Genomic DNA, 16418 nt, shown 5'->3' with positions numbered 1-16418 from the left:
CATGCGTGGATGGCAGATGGTGGGAGCCAGGCTTCTCACTTTTGAAGTTGAAATTTACCTACAGGTAAGGGAGGAAGCTAGAGTGATCCATGTAGTAATGGATTCAAGTTGAAGGCATCAGTGTAAACTCAAGTTTAGCTCAATATGTACTTACAGATGGTTACACAGAGAAACATTTGTAGATATGGGTATACAAACATATTTCTTTTGCTCTGTCAGCTGAGAGGGCTTAAAATAAATGATATCCCAGTAGCAATGAGCACACTCAGCATTCAGATATTGGTTTCTTCTTATTTTTTCAAATAAAAAATTCTTTTGTGGCAAGAACATCTAATAGTTAATCTCTTAGCAATTTTTGAGTATACATTATTATTAACTATAGTCACCATGTTGTACAATACATTTCTTGAATGTATTCGTCTTATCTAACTGAAATTTTGGATCCTTTGACCAACATCTCCCTAACACCCTCCACCCAGCCCTGGTAATTACCTTTCTGCTCTCTACTTCCATGAATTCACCCTTTTTAGACTCCACATGTAATTGAGATCATGTTTGTTTTTCTGTGCCTGGCTTATTTCACTTCACATAATGTCCTTCAGGTTCGTCCACGCTGTTGCAAATGACAGGATTTTCTTCTTTTTAAAGGCTTCAGAGTATTCTGTGTATACATACCACATTTTTCTTTATTCTTTCATTCATTGAAGGACACTTAGGTTGATTCCACATATTGGCTATTGTGAACAGTGCTACAGTGAACACGGGAGTGTAGGTATCTCTTCAACACATGCTGATCTCGTTTCCTTTGGACATATACTCCGAAGTGGGATTGCTGGATCATATAGTAGTTCTATTCTTAATTTTTTAGGAACCTCCTTACTGCCTGTACCAACTTACATTCCCACCAACAGTGTCTGAGGGTTCTCTTTTTCCGTATCTTTGCCAACACTTATCTTTTGTTTTCTGGGTTTTTTTGGGGGGGGGGTGTGGGGGAATAGTAGCCATTTTAACAGATATGACTCAGTATCTCATTGGGTTTTGAATTCGCATTCCCTGATGATTAATGATGTCGAACATTTAAAAAAAATACTTTTTGAGCATTTGTATGTCTTCCTTTGAGAAATGTCTATTCAAGTTCTTTGCCCATTTCTTTTTTTTTTCTTTTCTTCTTTTTTCTTTCTTTCTATTTTTTGAATTGGCTCTCACTCTGTTGCCCAGGCTGGAGTGCAGTGGCAAAATCTTGGCTCACAGTAGTCTCAATCTCCTGGGCTCAGGCGATCCTTCCTCCTCATCTTCCTGTGAAGTTGGAACTGTGCCTGGTTTTTTTTTTATTTTTAAATTTTTTTTAGAGACAAGATCTAACTAAGCTGCCTAGGCTGGTCTTGAACTTTTGACTTTGCCTATTCTCCTCCTCCTCCTTCTTCTTTGTCTTTGTTCTTCTTCCTCTCTCTTCCCCCTCTCCCTCCCTCTCCTTCTCCTCCTATTATTATTATTATTATTATTTTGAGTCAGGGTCTCACTCTGTCACCCAGGCTGGAGTGCAGTGGCATGATCACGGCTCACTGTAGCTTTGACCTCCTGGGTTCAGGTGATCCTTCTGTGCCTTCTGAACAGCTGGAACTACAGGCATGTATCAACACACCTGGCTTATTTTAAAATTTTTTTTAGAGACAAGATCTTGCTATGTTGCCCAGGCTGGTCTCAAACTCCTGGGCTCAAGCAATCCTCCTGCCTCGGCCTCCCAAAGTGCTGGGATTACAGGCGTGAGGCACTGTGCCTGCCACCCCTTTGCTCATTTTTGTTGTTGTTGTTTGTTTTTTGTTGTTGGTATTTTTTTAGTGGGAGGCTCTTACTCCTTCACCCAGGCTGGAGTGCAGTGGCACGCACTCTCGTGGTCACCCCAGCGTTGACCTGCTGGGCTCCAGTGATCCTTCTGCCTTAGCCTTCCGAGTAGCCGGAACTACAGATGCGCACTACCGCACCTGGATATTTTTTATTTTATTGTAGAGACGAGGTCTCGCCAATTTGCCCGGGCTGGTCTCAAACCCACGAACTCAGGCAATCCACTCACCTCGGCCTCCCAAAGTGCTAGAATTACAGGCTGAGCTACCGAGCCCAGCCTGTCCATTTCTTAACCAGGCTGTTTGTTTTCTTGATACTGGGTTGTCTGAGTTCATTATATATTTTGGATTTCATCACCTTATCAGATGTATAGTTTGCAAATATTTTCTCCCTTTCTAGGCTTGTCGCTTTACTCTGTTGTTTCTTTTGCTGTGCAGAAGTTTTTAAGTTTGATGCAATCCATTTGTTTATTTTTGCTTTTGTTGCTTGGATCATGCCCAAAAAAGTCATTGTCCAGGCCAATTTCAAGAAGCCAGATCTTGATTTCTTTCTTTCTTTTTTTTTTTTTTTGAGTTGGAGTCTCACTCTGTCGCCCAGTCTGGAGTGGAGTGGCATGCTCACAGCCACTGCAGCCTTGACCTCCTGGGCTTAGGCGATCCTTCTGCCTCAGCCTTCCAAGTAGCTGGAACTACAGACGCACACCACAACATCCACCTACATATCATGGTTTCTAATAACACTTCCCAATAAAATGAACAAGGACTCCTTGGAGAAATAATTAAATCTAGGACGAGGGCAGGAAATATACAAGATGAGCCTGAAGTGTATTGTAGTGTCCAAAAGTGAGGAAGAGTTGGAGGGGGACTACATTGACGGGGCATAGCAAGGGGACATGGGGGTTGACTAAAAGAATGCCCAGTGGTCAAAGTTGGGACAATTCGAACAAGAAAATAAGGCAGTACTAGATTATAACTAAAAGTTTAAAATAAATATCCATGAATGTATGTTGACATAAATGAGTAAACAATACATTAATTGATAAATAGAGAAGAGACAGATCTCTCTGCAGAGTACTTTGAAATAATGTATGTAGCCACTCTGTCTTCAAGGAGAGAGAGCAGAACCACTGAAATGTGGGCTGCACATAGGGACTTCCTTCCAAAAAGTACAGTATGGAAAGGTGGGGATGGAATCACTTCACAGTGGAGAAACCTGAGGAGCGCCGCCCTGCGCGTGACCAAGGCCGACATCAGCAGGCATCAGTCACGTTGACAGGATGGCCCTGTAATATGATGTGATGACAGTGGCATTCTTCCTCCGTGGTAATCCCTTCAGTAGCCTGTAACCCCGTGGAATCACGAGAAAAGTATCAGGCAAATTCTAATAGCAGGGTAACCCGAAAAATACTTGATGAACACTCCTCAGAGCTGCCAAGTCTGGGAGACTGCTACTGCCCGGGGGAGCCGAAGGAGACATGACACCTCCATGTAATCTTGTAGCCTGGATAGGATAGTAGAAAAGAAGAAGGACAGTGGGTAAAACAGGAAACCCAGGTATTATAATTCATTGATGTCAGCTAATCATAATGTATTGTGGCAAAGACACTCTAATGTGAGATGTTACCAACAGGAGAGACTGGCTGAGAGCTCGAAGAGAACTATCTGTACTATCTTATCAATTTTTCTATAAATCTAAAACTGTTCTAAGCTATAGATCAATTTTTAAAAATCCATTCGTGGAAGGGAATAGAATGAGCCATGCTCGGCTGGGAGGTGATCACAGGAAGCTGGTGGCAGTGTCAGAGCTGAGTGGCAGGCGGAGTGTGGGAGGGGCAGAGCCCGCAGGCCAGAGGGCTTTGGAGAGGAGCAATGGCCTCAGCCCACTTGCAGAGCCCAGCCTCCCTGCAGAGTCTCCCAAGGCCCAGGCCTGTCAGCCAGCATCTGGGAATCCACCTCCTCACCAAGCCCCTCCAGCTGTTTCTCAGCCAGAGTCTCCAAGACTGTCCCTACAACTGTCTCAGTCCATGTTATGGTGGGTTGACCCTGAAATGACCCTCCATCAGCACTGATGGGATATTTTCGAACTTTTAGGAAGTTCTTTTTTTTTTTGAGTTGGAGTCTCACTCTGTCGCCCAGACTGGAGTGCAGTGGCCATGCCCGGCTAATTTTTTTATTTATTGTAGAGATGAGATCTGGCCAAGTTGCCCAGGCAGGTCTCGAACCCGCGGGCTCGGGCAATCACTCACCTCAGCTTCTTCCTTTGTTGGTAAAATCCTGCAACTTTAGCTCCTCTCCATTCCCTGCCTTGGCCATGTGATGACCCCTTAAGTATTTAAAGAATGTTGGAGTTTTTTGTTTTGGATGTTTTGAATTGGAGTCTCACTCTGTCGCCCCGGCTGGAGTGCAGTGGCACACTCACAGCCACTGCAGCCTCAACCTGTTGGACTCAGGTGATCCTTCCGCCTCAGCCCTCCAAGTAGCTGGAAATACAGGCACATACTACCACGTTCAGCTGTAGAGATGAGGTCTCGCCAAGTTGCCCAGATTGATCTCAAACCAGGGAGCTCAGGCAATCCTCTCACCTCGGCCTCCCAAAGTGCTGGGATTTTAGGTGTGAGCCACTGCACAAGGCCAAGAATGCTGTTTTGTTGTTCATTCAGCATTTCTGCAGCCAGGGACAGTGCCAATGTTTCATTAATTATTTCCTTATTCAAGCCGAGCACCCTCCATTCCTTCCCTCAATGAAGTGTAGTTTCCAGTGTTTCAGAGTGAGGTGCTCAGAACTGACCACAGGGCACGGAGGGCCCCTTGGGCACCCAGGGTAGGGCGGAGGCACAGAACGTGAGATGGGCCCTGCTCTGTGTGGTAATGTTGACAGGAGTGGGGTGCTTTGTAGGGAACAGGAACAACAGGGTCTGTTTTGTTGAGGACCCGCAATACCGGAACAGGGAATTAGGTCTTGATTCTCTGGAAGACCTGGAAGATTTTAGGTAGAAACTCAGCCCAAAGTCCTGTTGCCTCTCCCCAACACAGGGCCAGACCTCATCCCAGCTTTTCTTTTAGACAGGGGCTCCCTCTGTCACCCAGGTGGGAGTGCAGTGGCACGATCATAGCTCACTGCACCCTCCAGCTCCAACTCTGCCTTTGGCGGTTTTAAACTAGTTCCTCCCCTCAGCTACTGCCTCAGCCTCCTGAGTAGCTGGGACTATAGGTGCACACCACCATGCCTAGCTAATTTTTAAAATTATTTTTTAATTAGTTGAGCATGGTGGCTCACGCCTATAGTTCCAGCTACTTGGAAGGCTAAGGCAGAAGGATTGCCTAGGCCCAGCAGGTCAAGGCTGTGGTAGCCCTGAGCATGCCACTGCACTCCAGCCTGGGTGACAGAGTGAGACTCTGGCTCAAAATAAATAAATAAATAAATAAATAATAAAATTTTTTTGTAGCGATGGAGTCTATGTTGCCCAGGTTGGTCTTTAATTCCTGAGCTCAAATGATCCTCCCACCTCAGCCTCCCAGAGTGCTGGGATGGCAGGTGTGAATCACTGCACCTGGCCTAATGTAATCCCTTTGAAGAAGATGTCTGTGGGTGTGTCCCTGAGGTGTCTGTGGTAGGACTCTCTTCTCCCTGTTTCAAGGCCCTGGCTTCAACCGTAGGAGAATGAGCTGTAGGGACTTCTGTGGTTGCAGCCATCGCCAGAGGGTGGGTCCCGTTGTCCTTGCCCTGGGGAGCAGGAGTGTGGAGCTGGGTCTGCCCTGGGAACAGCAGAGTTAGGGCCTGAAATAGAGAGACTCAACCTTTGAGCCATGAGATACAGGAGAATCAACTTCTCCAAGGGACAGGCAGGCTGCGACCTCAGGCGTGGTCAAGTGGGCAGGCCAGAGTGATGGGCAGAGCAGATGAGAGGTGGAGGTGGGGCTTTTACTCTCATGGCACTTCTACTAGCCAGTTGTGTGGCCTTGGGCAGATCACTTGACCTTATGGACTCTGTATTGGAAACGTGAACATTAATCTGAAAAGGCTGCTGCCTCTAATGCCGTGTGACTCCACCTGATCCAGTCAGTTGCTATTCCTTGAGCATCTTCCATGCTCCCAGTATGGCATGAGGAACCAGTGTGAGTGAGTCAGTGACCTAATTCCTGCCCTCATGGGACAGCTGGGACAAACATAAGCTACCAAACGTGTAGACAGTTGCACGTTGCTGTTAGGAATGGAATGGAAAGCAGGGTGGGGTGGCAGACTTCTTACACGGAGTGTCAAGGGAGGGTTGCTCTGAGGAAGTGGTGTTTCCGCTGCAACCTGGATGATGAGAAGAAGCTATGGAGTGACCTGGTGGGAAAATGTTCCAGACAGAGGAACAGCAAGTTCAGAGCCTGAGGCGGGAAGAAGCGTGATATGTTGAGGGGGCTGGAAGAGAGAGCATGGTGTCTGGAACAGAGGACACAGGATCGTGGCGGCAGAAGGCTGGACTGGAGAACCTGGTGAGGGTGAGAGCACCCAGGCCTTGTAACCACAGTGATGTATTTAATCCTGGGTGCTTTGGGAAGCTACTTGGAACGTCTTGACAGAGAAGGGACCCAGCTCTGGAGGTGGGAGGGGTGGATTGGAGGCAGGAGAGCAGCACTTCTAGACAGATCCCCAGGCTCAGATTCCGGCTCCACCACTCTGTGGTTTGTTACCTTGGGCAGGTTACATAACCACTCTGTGCCTGTTTCCTAACTGTAGTGACTGAAAACGTGGATTCTGAAGACAGACCACCTAGGCTCAAATTCCAGTTTTTTGCTTTCATGCTGTGTGATGTTGCACAATTTTTTTTTTTTTTTGAGTTGGAGTCTCACTCTGTCACCCACACTGGAGTGCAGTGGGCGCTCCCGGCCACCGCAGCCTCGATCTGCTGGGCTCCGGCGATCCTTTCGCCTCAGCCTTCCAAGTAGCCGGAATTACAGGCACACGCTACCACGCCCGGCTGATTTTTTGATTGATTGTAGAGATGAGGTCTCACTGCCCAGGCGGGTCTCGACCCCGTGGGCTCAGGTAATCCACTCACCTCAGCCTCCCAAAGGTGCGGGATTACAGGCTGAGCCACCGAGCCCAGCTGGACAATTTTTTTTAACCTCGACGTCCTCATCTGTAAAATGAGAGACCCTTGGGTTGTAAGGGTGAAATGAGGCTCGGTGTCCTGGGGCTCAGCGAATGCTCGACACACGATAGCTGGCTGTTATGATCACCATCGTCACGCTGTCATGATGAGATGCATGACCCTCCCTTTACCGAACTTCATTTTCCACATTTGAGGATGACACTCCCTATGTCCCAGGGCGCTTGTGAAGACTGCAGTTTTGTCTGTGTTTCCTCCACACGGGAGCAGCTGGGTACAAGGCAGCCATGGTGGCCTCTGTGCCAGGCCTGGCTCTGGCTGGGGGCCTTGGTGCCCACTGTGCCACATGCAAGAAGCCCTCAAAGGCTTTGTGTCCCCAGAGCTTCCTCACATGCGCCATCTTGTCGAGTCCTTCGGTGGCTTCACAGGAAAGGTGGCACGTCTTCAGTCCAGTCACTAAGGGGAGATGAAGCCGGGGCTCAGAGCACCTACGGGTCTGTACATGGTCATATTCAAAGTCTAGAACCCAAATGGTTTGGGATAAGGTAGGGTATGTGTGTTTCAAATCACATGTCACATCTCTTTTCAAATCCAGAGTCCTTCAGAGACTGTGGGCAGATGTCCTCAAATTCGTTTCACAGGGTAGCAAACAATGACCCAAGACAGCTGGGCCCTGCCGGCTCTGGGGCCACTGGTTTTCCCTGCATCTCCTTGCCTGAGCCTTCTTTAGTAGCTGAGAAGCTGAAGAGTGAGCACTGGATTGGGAGTTCAGCAAAAAGGGTTCCAGCCCTGGCACCACCCATCCTAGGATGCTTCTTTAAGAAGGGGCTTACACTTCCATAGAGCAAGCGATCAGGTGTTTACAGTGGCTACAACATGCACATGTGCCGGTCGAGCTCCAGTTCCCTTCCAGATGTAACCGAGTACGAATCCAAGTCAAGGAGCTGGAGGAGCAGCATGAGCTGCAGAGATCAGGGCTGGCGGCCACCAAAGGTCACAAGGGATAGAGAGAGTGTGGAGGTTGCAGAAAGGGGAGGTGGGGGCTGCAGGGAAGGCCTAGGAGAGTGTGAGCGCACATTCTGCAGAAGAGAAACAGGCTCACTTGGCAAAAAAGTGGCACTGAACAGGACACGGTGGAGCACCAAGAATGACAGCGGACTGTGTTTCTTGGAGCAGGGCCTCCTCCGCAAGGAGAGCGCCACAGGTGAGCTCTCGGGGTTCTTCTCATTCCCGCATCTTCCAGGTCACGGGGCACAGGGCCCTGGACTCTCCCCAGCACCTGCTCGGTGAGCCCAGGTATATCACCTCCTGCTTCAGGCCGCCTTTTTCCCATGTAGAAAATCTCCGAATTTTCTAGATTTTGACCGATCACTGAGGACTAATTTTCTGTGACTTCTCTCTAGGGCCTTCACCAGATATTCCTCCCGGAAAACGAGCGTGACATGCGACCCTTGATCCTCATGAGCTTGGGAACTGAGGTGATACGGATGAGAAAAGATAGATTTTATGATCTCATTGATGACGAGATAAGAAAAAAGTTGTCAAGGGTCAAGCCTGAGTACCCCAGGTCAGTACTGGAAGTGTGCACAAATCCCATCAGATTAAAGAAACAACTTTTCACAGTTATTTTAGTAAAAAAAAAAATGATAATATCTAATGCTGACAAGGGTGAAATGAAACCAGTAGTTGTTGGTACACTGTAAATTGGCTCAATCTTTTTGATAATAATTTTAGCATCATATTTCAAGGGCTATAAAACTGTCCTGTCCCCCCAGGCAGCGCTTTCTCTGTGAACTTATACAGTCAAAATATGAGTAAAGCCACTGTATTAAGGTGTTCATAGCTATTCATAATAGAGGGAAGAGCACTGACAGCAGCATACATATGCACTGCTCTAAAGCGGTAGTTCAGGAGGTTATGGCACGTTTCCTTGGTAGAACATAATTGTTTTATTTTGAAATGGTAAGTTTAATGGCTCTGGAATAGCAAGGAAAAATGGGTGATATACTGATATCTAAAAAAGGCATTGCAGAATTGTATATATACTATATGCCTTTGTGAAGCACTTGAGTGAGAAAAGCCTAGAAGGAAGCAAGCAAAAATGATCATGGCTGAGGTAACAGTTACTTCCTCTAGAAGGTGAGACTGAAGGGGACTTTCTAGTTCTGTGTTACATACTCTGCTCATGTTTGTTCTTGCAGTGAGTATGCATTGCTCTTTTTTTTTGAGTTGGACTCTCACTCTATTGCCCAGGCTAGAGTGCAGTAGCATGCTCATAGCTACTGCAGCCTCGACCTGCTGGGCTCAGGCGATCCTTCTGCCTCAGCCTTCCAAGTAACTGGAACTACAGGTGTGCGCCACCACACCTGGCTAATTTTTTTATTTATTGTAGAGATGAGGTCCCACCAAGTTGCCCAGGCTGGTCTCGAACCCCTGAACTCAGGCAATCCTCTCACCTCAGCCTCCCAAAGTGCTGGGGTTACAAGCTTAAGCCACCATGCCCAGTCTGTATTGCTTTTATAATAAGGGGGAAAAAAATGAATTTTTAAAGCGTTGTGTCAGGGTAGACCATTCAGAGTGGATTTATGTTATTGTTTTTTCCTATTCTCCAAACTTTTGGCAATGATGACATACTACTTTTATAATTTAAAAAATAAATATGTATCTTGAAAGATTAGATTTTTAAAATGTTTCTTTTTACTTTTTCATCATTTCCAAATTTTCCAGAGTGAAAGTTAAAGCTTTTATAATGGGAAAAATAACTTTTTAAATGCAAAAATCAATGTATTGCCCAGACCAGTGGTCTCAAAACTGTTTTTATCTCACACTGCTATTACTAAAAAGCATTTGAGCATGTATCTCCTAAACAAATTATAATATAAATCAAACATGTTAATTAATTTATTTTATGTATTGTATTCACATACAGTGTTATTGTACTAATATATATTATCAACATATAAAATGGATCTTTAAACAGCATAAAACAAAGATCAATAAAGTCCTATTGTGCTCTCCACATACTCCAATGAATCCTGCACCCCCTGGGCAACATGTCTCCCCATCCCCACTCTGGGACTTTGGGGCTTCTGGCCTTAGCTCCTGCGAGAGTCTTACTACTGGTCCCTCCTTCAGTCTCTTTGCCTCAGATCCTTTCTATACATGGTGTTCCTGTTGAAACCCTAACCTGGCTGTGTTAAACTCCTGCTTAGAACCTTTCAAGTATCTGCCTGCCTACAGGATAAAGTCCAGGCTCAACGCTAACCAAGTGGCCATTCATAATCTGGCCCTCACTCAAGTCCCCTGCAGCACCTCTTGCCACCCTAACCCACTCTGGCCACCTGGGCAGTTGGCTTGCGAGCTCCTGCACATGCCTTGTCTTTGCCAAGGCCCTTCTGCCTGAAATGCTATTCCTTAGTCCTGCCCTCCCTTTTCTGGTAAATTCCTGCTGATTCTGTAAGATTCTTCTCCAGCAAACCTTCTCTGACCAACCTAGTTTTGGATACGTACCCCTTTCTGCACACTACTCTGTCATTGACCGCTCCATGTCGTGACATAGTTATCTGTTTGTGCAACTCTTTCCTCACCACTTAAGTGCTTTATGAAGGCTGTGCTTTATCTGCCTTTCATCTCTAGCATCTGTACAGTACCCAGCATGCAATAGATGCTCAATAAATGTTGAATGAGTGGGCCATATTCATTGTAGAAAATTGGAAAATGCTGAACAGTAAAAAAAGGCAAAAACTAGCCAGACCTGGTGGCTCATGCCTGTAATCCCAGCACTTTGGGAGGCTAAGGCAAGAGAAGTGCTTGAGGCCAGGAGTTCAAGACCAGCCTGGACAACATAGTGAGGCCCCTATCTCTACAAAATAAAAATAATTTAGAGGGCATGGTGGCACATGCCTGTAGGGAAGCTGAGGCAGGATATTTGCTTGAGCTCAGGAGGTTGAGGCTGCAGTGAGCTATGATTGTGCCACTGTACTCCAGCCCAGGTGACAGAGAGAGATCCTGCCTCAAAAACAAAAGGTGTGGCCGGGCTAGGTGGCTCAGCCTGTAATCCCAGCGCTTTGGGAGGCCGAGGTGAGTGGATCGCCTGAGCCGGCGGGTTCAAGACCTGCCTGGGCAACTTGGCGAGATCTCATCTCTACAATAAATAAAAAATTAGCCGGGCGTGGTAGCGCGCGCCTGTAGTTCCAGCTACTTGGAAGGTTGAGGCGGAAGGATCGCCGGAGCCCAGCAGGTCGAGGCTGCGGTGGCCGGGAGCGGCTGCTGCACTCCAGTCTGGGTGACAGAGTGAGACTCCAACTCAAAAAAAAAAAAAAAAAAAAAAAAAAAAGGTGTGTGTGGGAGAGGACCCAAACCATTTGTAATCCTCCAGCAATCCAGTTAGCATTTTGTGTATTTCCTTTTAGTGTTTTTCCACCTCATTAGTATGTGCCAGATGTGCATTTATCATTCATGTACATGGTTTTCATATTGGAGCTCCTACTGAGTATACAAGTTTGCATCCTCCCTTTTCTCTTTGCTTGTGGTGATGTGATCTGGCGTGGTTTGCCAGCAGCTGTGAAAAGTAGATGACTCTAGTGGTGGAGAGAGGAGGTGGGAAGGCAGGCAGATCCACAGCCAGTCGCACACTAAGACTCGATGTGAGAGGCATTGGAACTTGGACCAATAGTTCCCCCTCCTTTAGGGTTCAGACTCCAATCAGCAAAACAAGAAAATTAGACTTGATCAGTGTTTCCCAAAGCATAAAACCAATTCTACAGGAGATTTATGAGATGATATTAGGGGTACACCAACTGACATTTTTAGTTTTAACAGTATGTATTTATTCTAGTGTCAATTGGAAAAACATGTCTAACTAACTCTGGGATTTGACAGATCTTGTCGCTTAGGACAAAGTTAAAGCAAATATCTAAGTAAAAGAAACTGAGTAGATTTAAGAAACATCATTAGTATATTTATTTATTTATTTATGAGTTGGAGTCTTACTCTATTGCCTCAGCTGGAGGGTAGTGGCACCCTCATGGCCACCTCAGCCTCAGCCTGCTGGGCTCAGGTGATCCTTCCGCCTCAGCCTTCCAAGTAGCTGGAACTACAGGTGTGCGCCATCACACCCAGCTAATTTTTTTATTTATTGTAGAGATGAGGTCTCGCCAAGTTGCCCAGGGTGGTCTCGAACCCATGGACTCAGGCAATCCTCTCACCTCAGCCTCCCAAAGTGCTGGGATTATAGATGTGAGCCACAGCCCCCAGCCTTCATCATCAGTAAATTTAAAGAACAGATGATAAATTGATAAAAACTGATACAGTGTTGTGAGAAAAACAAGTCAAGAAATAACAGTGGTTCCTCATTCCAAGATGCCACACTCCTCTGACTGTAGAAAATGGCTCTTGGTCCAATATGGCAGCACCCAGTGGCAGTGTGAACTGTGAAGAGTTCACCCTGTTCCAGTTAATGGCAGCTCACGCCAGTAGGGATAGAGTCATTAAAAATTGGATAACCCAGACCTCAACAGTAGTAAAAAATCTTTGAGAAGAGAGAGAAAGAATTTGGATGATTTAACGTTGTTAAAGCAACTTAGAAAAGAGCAGACAAAGTTAAAATGAATGCAGTCAGAACTGAATGTTAAAGAAGTAGTAAATGACAGAAGATGGAAGGGGTTTAATGAACACTGCTGAATTTACTTCAAGCCTCCAAAGAATGAATAAAGAAGGAGAGATACTTTTTTTTAAAGGACTGGGTCATCTCATAAGAGCTAAGCATGACTTCTGTCAACAGGGCGGACTTCCTAGGATGATTTCTGAGCCAACAGTCCAAGACCTTTTGTTGATTTCAGCCTCACTCAAGTATAAATAATACTGATAAGTAATCCTGATAATTATGGAGACATCAACTGCTATTTTATACTGATTCTACAAAAAAAGTTTTGTGGCCGGGCTCAGTGGCTCAGCCTGTAATCCCGCGCCTTTGGGAGGCTGAGGTGAGTGGATTGCCTGAGCCCGTGGGTTCGAGACCCACCTGGGCAGCGAGACCTCATCTCTATAATAAATCAAAAAATCAGCCGGGCGTGGTAGTGCACGCCTGTAATTCCAGCTATTTGGAAGGCTGAGTCGGAAGGATCGCCGGAGCCCAGCAGGTCGAGGCTGCGGTGGCCGGGAGCGGCACTGCATTCCAGTCTGGGCGACAGAGTAAGACTCCAACTCAAAAAAAAAAAAAAAAAAGTTTTGTGACTATTAAAATAATTTTCAGTGTTAAAAAAAAGACTCAGTGTTAAAAAAAGAAAGACAATGACTCTTTAGAACCTTCTCAGTCTTAAAAAAAAAAAGAAAAGAAAGAAAGAAAATGGCTCTTCAGAACCTCCTTAGACAAGGAGTTCAGAAGCCTTTGCTCCTCACTCGATGCCCAGCACATGACGGGCAGCAGTTAACAGCTGTCGAACTGAAACTCACCCAGACTTGAGGGGGCAGGTGGGGCATTCAGTATCTGCCCTGCAGTCAGCACGTTCTGCCCTCATCTCTAACGCTGACAGACAGTGTTTTTCATTATTGTTGAACTCATGGTTTTCTAGACTGCTAAACCAGGCAGAATACATATCCATTGTCTGGCTCAAATCCCTCATGTTTTAATTGAGGCCCCTGAGGTCCTGAGGATCCCAGAGCCGGTAGCAGAGGCCCTGATCTGCAAATGTGGGCTGGATAACCTGAAAATCACCCCACAGGGCATGGGGGTGCCACACGGGGTAGAAAGAATAGCTGAAGCCACAAGAAAGCCGGAGATCCCCAAGGGCCCAGATGAAGAGGATCTCAAAGCAAGCAGACAGGGTGAACCCATGTTGGGATTGCCTGGGAGGGCTGAAGGGTATCCCGGGCTGCATTTCGAAAGCCTGCAAGGACAGAGGAAGCTTTCAGTTCAAGTGAGGTAGGAGATTGTAACTGAGGCCTTGCTAGAAGAACTACCCAGTCAGTGAAAAAACAGACTGGAAATCAATATACCACCAGCATCAGGAGGTGACTTGTCTGTCTTAATTTGGACTCAGGGTCAAAAAAAATTATCCCCTAAGGTTAATTAGTCATCACAGGCTTGCCCCCTCATGGGTCTTGGTGAGTCCTTGAACCTCGCTCCGATTTTCATGTTGGTTGTGAAAATTAAATGCATTAACCAATGTGAAGTGCTTGACATGTGGCAGGTCCTTAAGTTAGAGTCAGATATTGTTGTTACTTATTATGTAAGACACTGGGAGTTAATGGAACTTTTAAAGTGAAGACTAGCCAGTGTCTGGTGGCTCCACTCTCCAAGTGGTGGGAGGAAATCCACGCTTGTAATGTTTGCTGATTTATGTGGTATAAATATTCCCACCATGACCAATTTCAAACTACCCACCTGATGTCATTAGACATGCAGTTGAGAAGAGCACACAATCAGTTCCATGAGCAGGTGTAAGTTGGCTTCATCATAGCATTGAGGGTGACAAGACTAGCTAATAGTCTATGCTGACCTCTGGGTTCTTTTTTTTTTTTGAGTTGGGCTCTCATTCTATTGTCCAGACTGGAGTGCAGAGGCATGATCACAGCTCACCATAGCCTCTACTTCCTGGACTCCAGTGATCCTCCCGTCTCAGCCTCCTGAGTAGCTGGTACTACAGACTTATGCCACCACACCTAGTTTGTATTCTTTGTAGAGTCAGGCTGGTCTTGAACTCCTGGACTCAAGCAATCTTCCTACCTCGGCCTCTCAAAGTATAGACGTATATTTCCATTTATCTTAGGTATTTACCTAGGAGTGGAGTGTCTGTGATATATGGTAACTCCATGTTTAACTTTTTTGAAGAGCCACCAGACTGTTCACAGCGACCGCCCTAATTTACACTCCCATTGGCAATGTATTAGAATCCTTGCTCCAATATCTCCATATTCCTGTTACCTATTATTATTATTCTTTTTGGTTGCAGCCATTCTAGTGGGTGTAAGTGGTATCTCATTGTGGTTTTGATGTACATTTCCCTGATGGTTAATGGTCATTCATAATTTTAAATGTTTAATAACTACGTTATAAGAAGTAAAAAGAATCAGGTGAAATTAATTTTAATACTTTATTTTGCTGGGCTCAGTGGCTCAGCCTATAATTCCAGCACTTTGGAAGGCCGAGGTGAGTGGATTGCCTGAGCCCGCGGGTTCGAGACCCACCCGGGCAACTTGGTGAGGCTTTGTCTCCAGAATAAAATCAAAAAAATTAGCCAGGTGTGGTAGCGTGCACCTGTAGTTCTGGCTACTTGGAAAGCTAAGGCGGAAGGATCATCAGAGCCCAGCAGGTCAAGGCTGCGGTGGCCAGAAGCATGCCACTGCACTCCAGCCTGGGCGACGGAGTGAGACGCCAACTCAAAAAATAAAATACAATAATATTTTATTTTATTGAATTCAGTATATCTAAAGTATTATCATTGCAATATGTTATCAATATAAAAATCATTAATGAGATATTTTACATTCTTTTGCTGTTCTAACTCTTGGAAATCTGGTGTGTATTTTACACTCACAGCACATTTCTAATCAGACTGGCCACGTTTGAGATACTTGGCAGCCAGCTGCAGCTTGTGGTCATTGCAGGGGACAGCTCAGGTCTAAGAGAAGAAAGTCGGATGCAGAGGGAAAATCTGGGAAAGCAGAGAAGTGGGAGGAAGCAGCGTGCGCTTGCGGGTTGGAAGGAGTGGCAGGAGGAGGGCCTGAAGGGCTGGCATGAGAGCCTCAGCTCTGTGCCCGCCCCCCAGCGATGAAGACATGTGCCAGAGGTTTCTCCAGGAGAACAGCTGGAACGTCTTCCGGAAGGACCTGCTGCGGCTGCTGGTGGAGCCTCGCCAAAGTCCCCCATTCGTCCCAATTCGGTCCAAGAAGGGGATCTATGATCCTAAGTCTCTGACCCTGGATTTGTGTGGCATCAATAAGGAGACGAAACCCCACCATCCTGTGTTTAAAGCGTCCCCCAAATACCTCCCCTCATTAAGGATCAACAAGGAGACTAAACCCCGTCATCCTGTATTTATGGCATCCCAAAAATATCTGCCCCCAATAAGGATTGTGGAAGCCATCACAGCACCTCGGTATAAAATCCAAGAACTCCTGCCTCAATATAAAAATGCGGGGGTCCTTCTTTAGAACCAATAAAGGATGTTGGATTGGTCGCCATGTTTCCTGAATGATCACCATAGGAGGTTTGAGACTTGGAGAAGGGGGGCCTGGAGGGCTGATTTGTGCCCAAGTGTTTGGGACAACAACTGGGGCACATTCTCCCCCAACACTTGAGCTGAGCTGAATGAAAGGATGGTCAGGAGGCCTGGTGTGGACAGATTAATCGCTGGGGATCGTCTCAGAGCAGGAGAGTCTTGTCTGATGAACTGGATGGGAGATAGTGGTGGGGCTTGAGGGGTCTGAGCTCTAATCCAAGTGTTCAAGACTAGGGTGGCAGATGCCTTCCAAGGTC

At 46.3% G+C, this 16418-nt stretch overlaps 1 protein-coding gene across 1 annotated transcript in view; it reads left to right on the top strand.

The window, feature by feature from the left end:
• The window catches only part of CNBD2 (cyclic nucleotide binding domain containing 2), a 67128-nt gene extending 51035 nt beyond the window's left edge, over positions 1-16093 (top strand). Inside the window, exons 11-13 of the mRNA XM_008074339.2 lie at positions 8344-8507; positions 15709-15904; positions 15956-16093. Coding sequence (XP_008072530.1) covers positions 8344-8507; positions 15709-15904; positions 15956-16093 — 498 coding nt within the window. The remainder of the gene's footprint in view (positions 1-8343; positions 8508-15708; positions 15905-15955) is intronic.
• Positions 16094-16418: the final 325 nt, after the last annotated feature.

The sequence above is a fragment of the Carlito syrichta genome, unplaced genomic scaffold, assembly GCF_000164805.1.
Source record: "Carlito syrichta isolate Samal-C Ts95f unplaced genomic scaffold, Tarsius_syrichta-2.0.1 Scaffold316401, whole genome shotgun sequence".
NCBI lineage: Eukaryota > Metazoa > Chordata > Mammalia > Primates > Tarsiidae > Carlito > Carlito syrichta.
The sequence above is the reverse complement of the archived record's forward strand: the minus strand, read 5'-3'. Positions and strand labels throughout refer to the sequence as shown.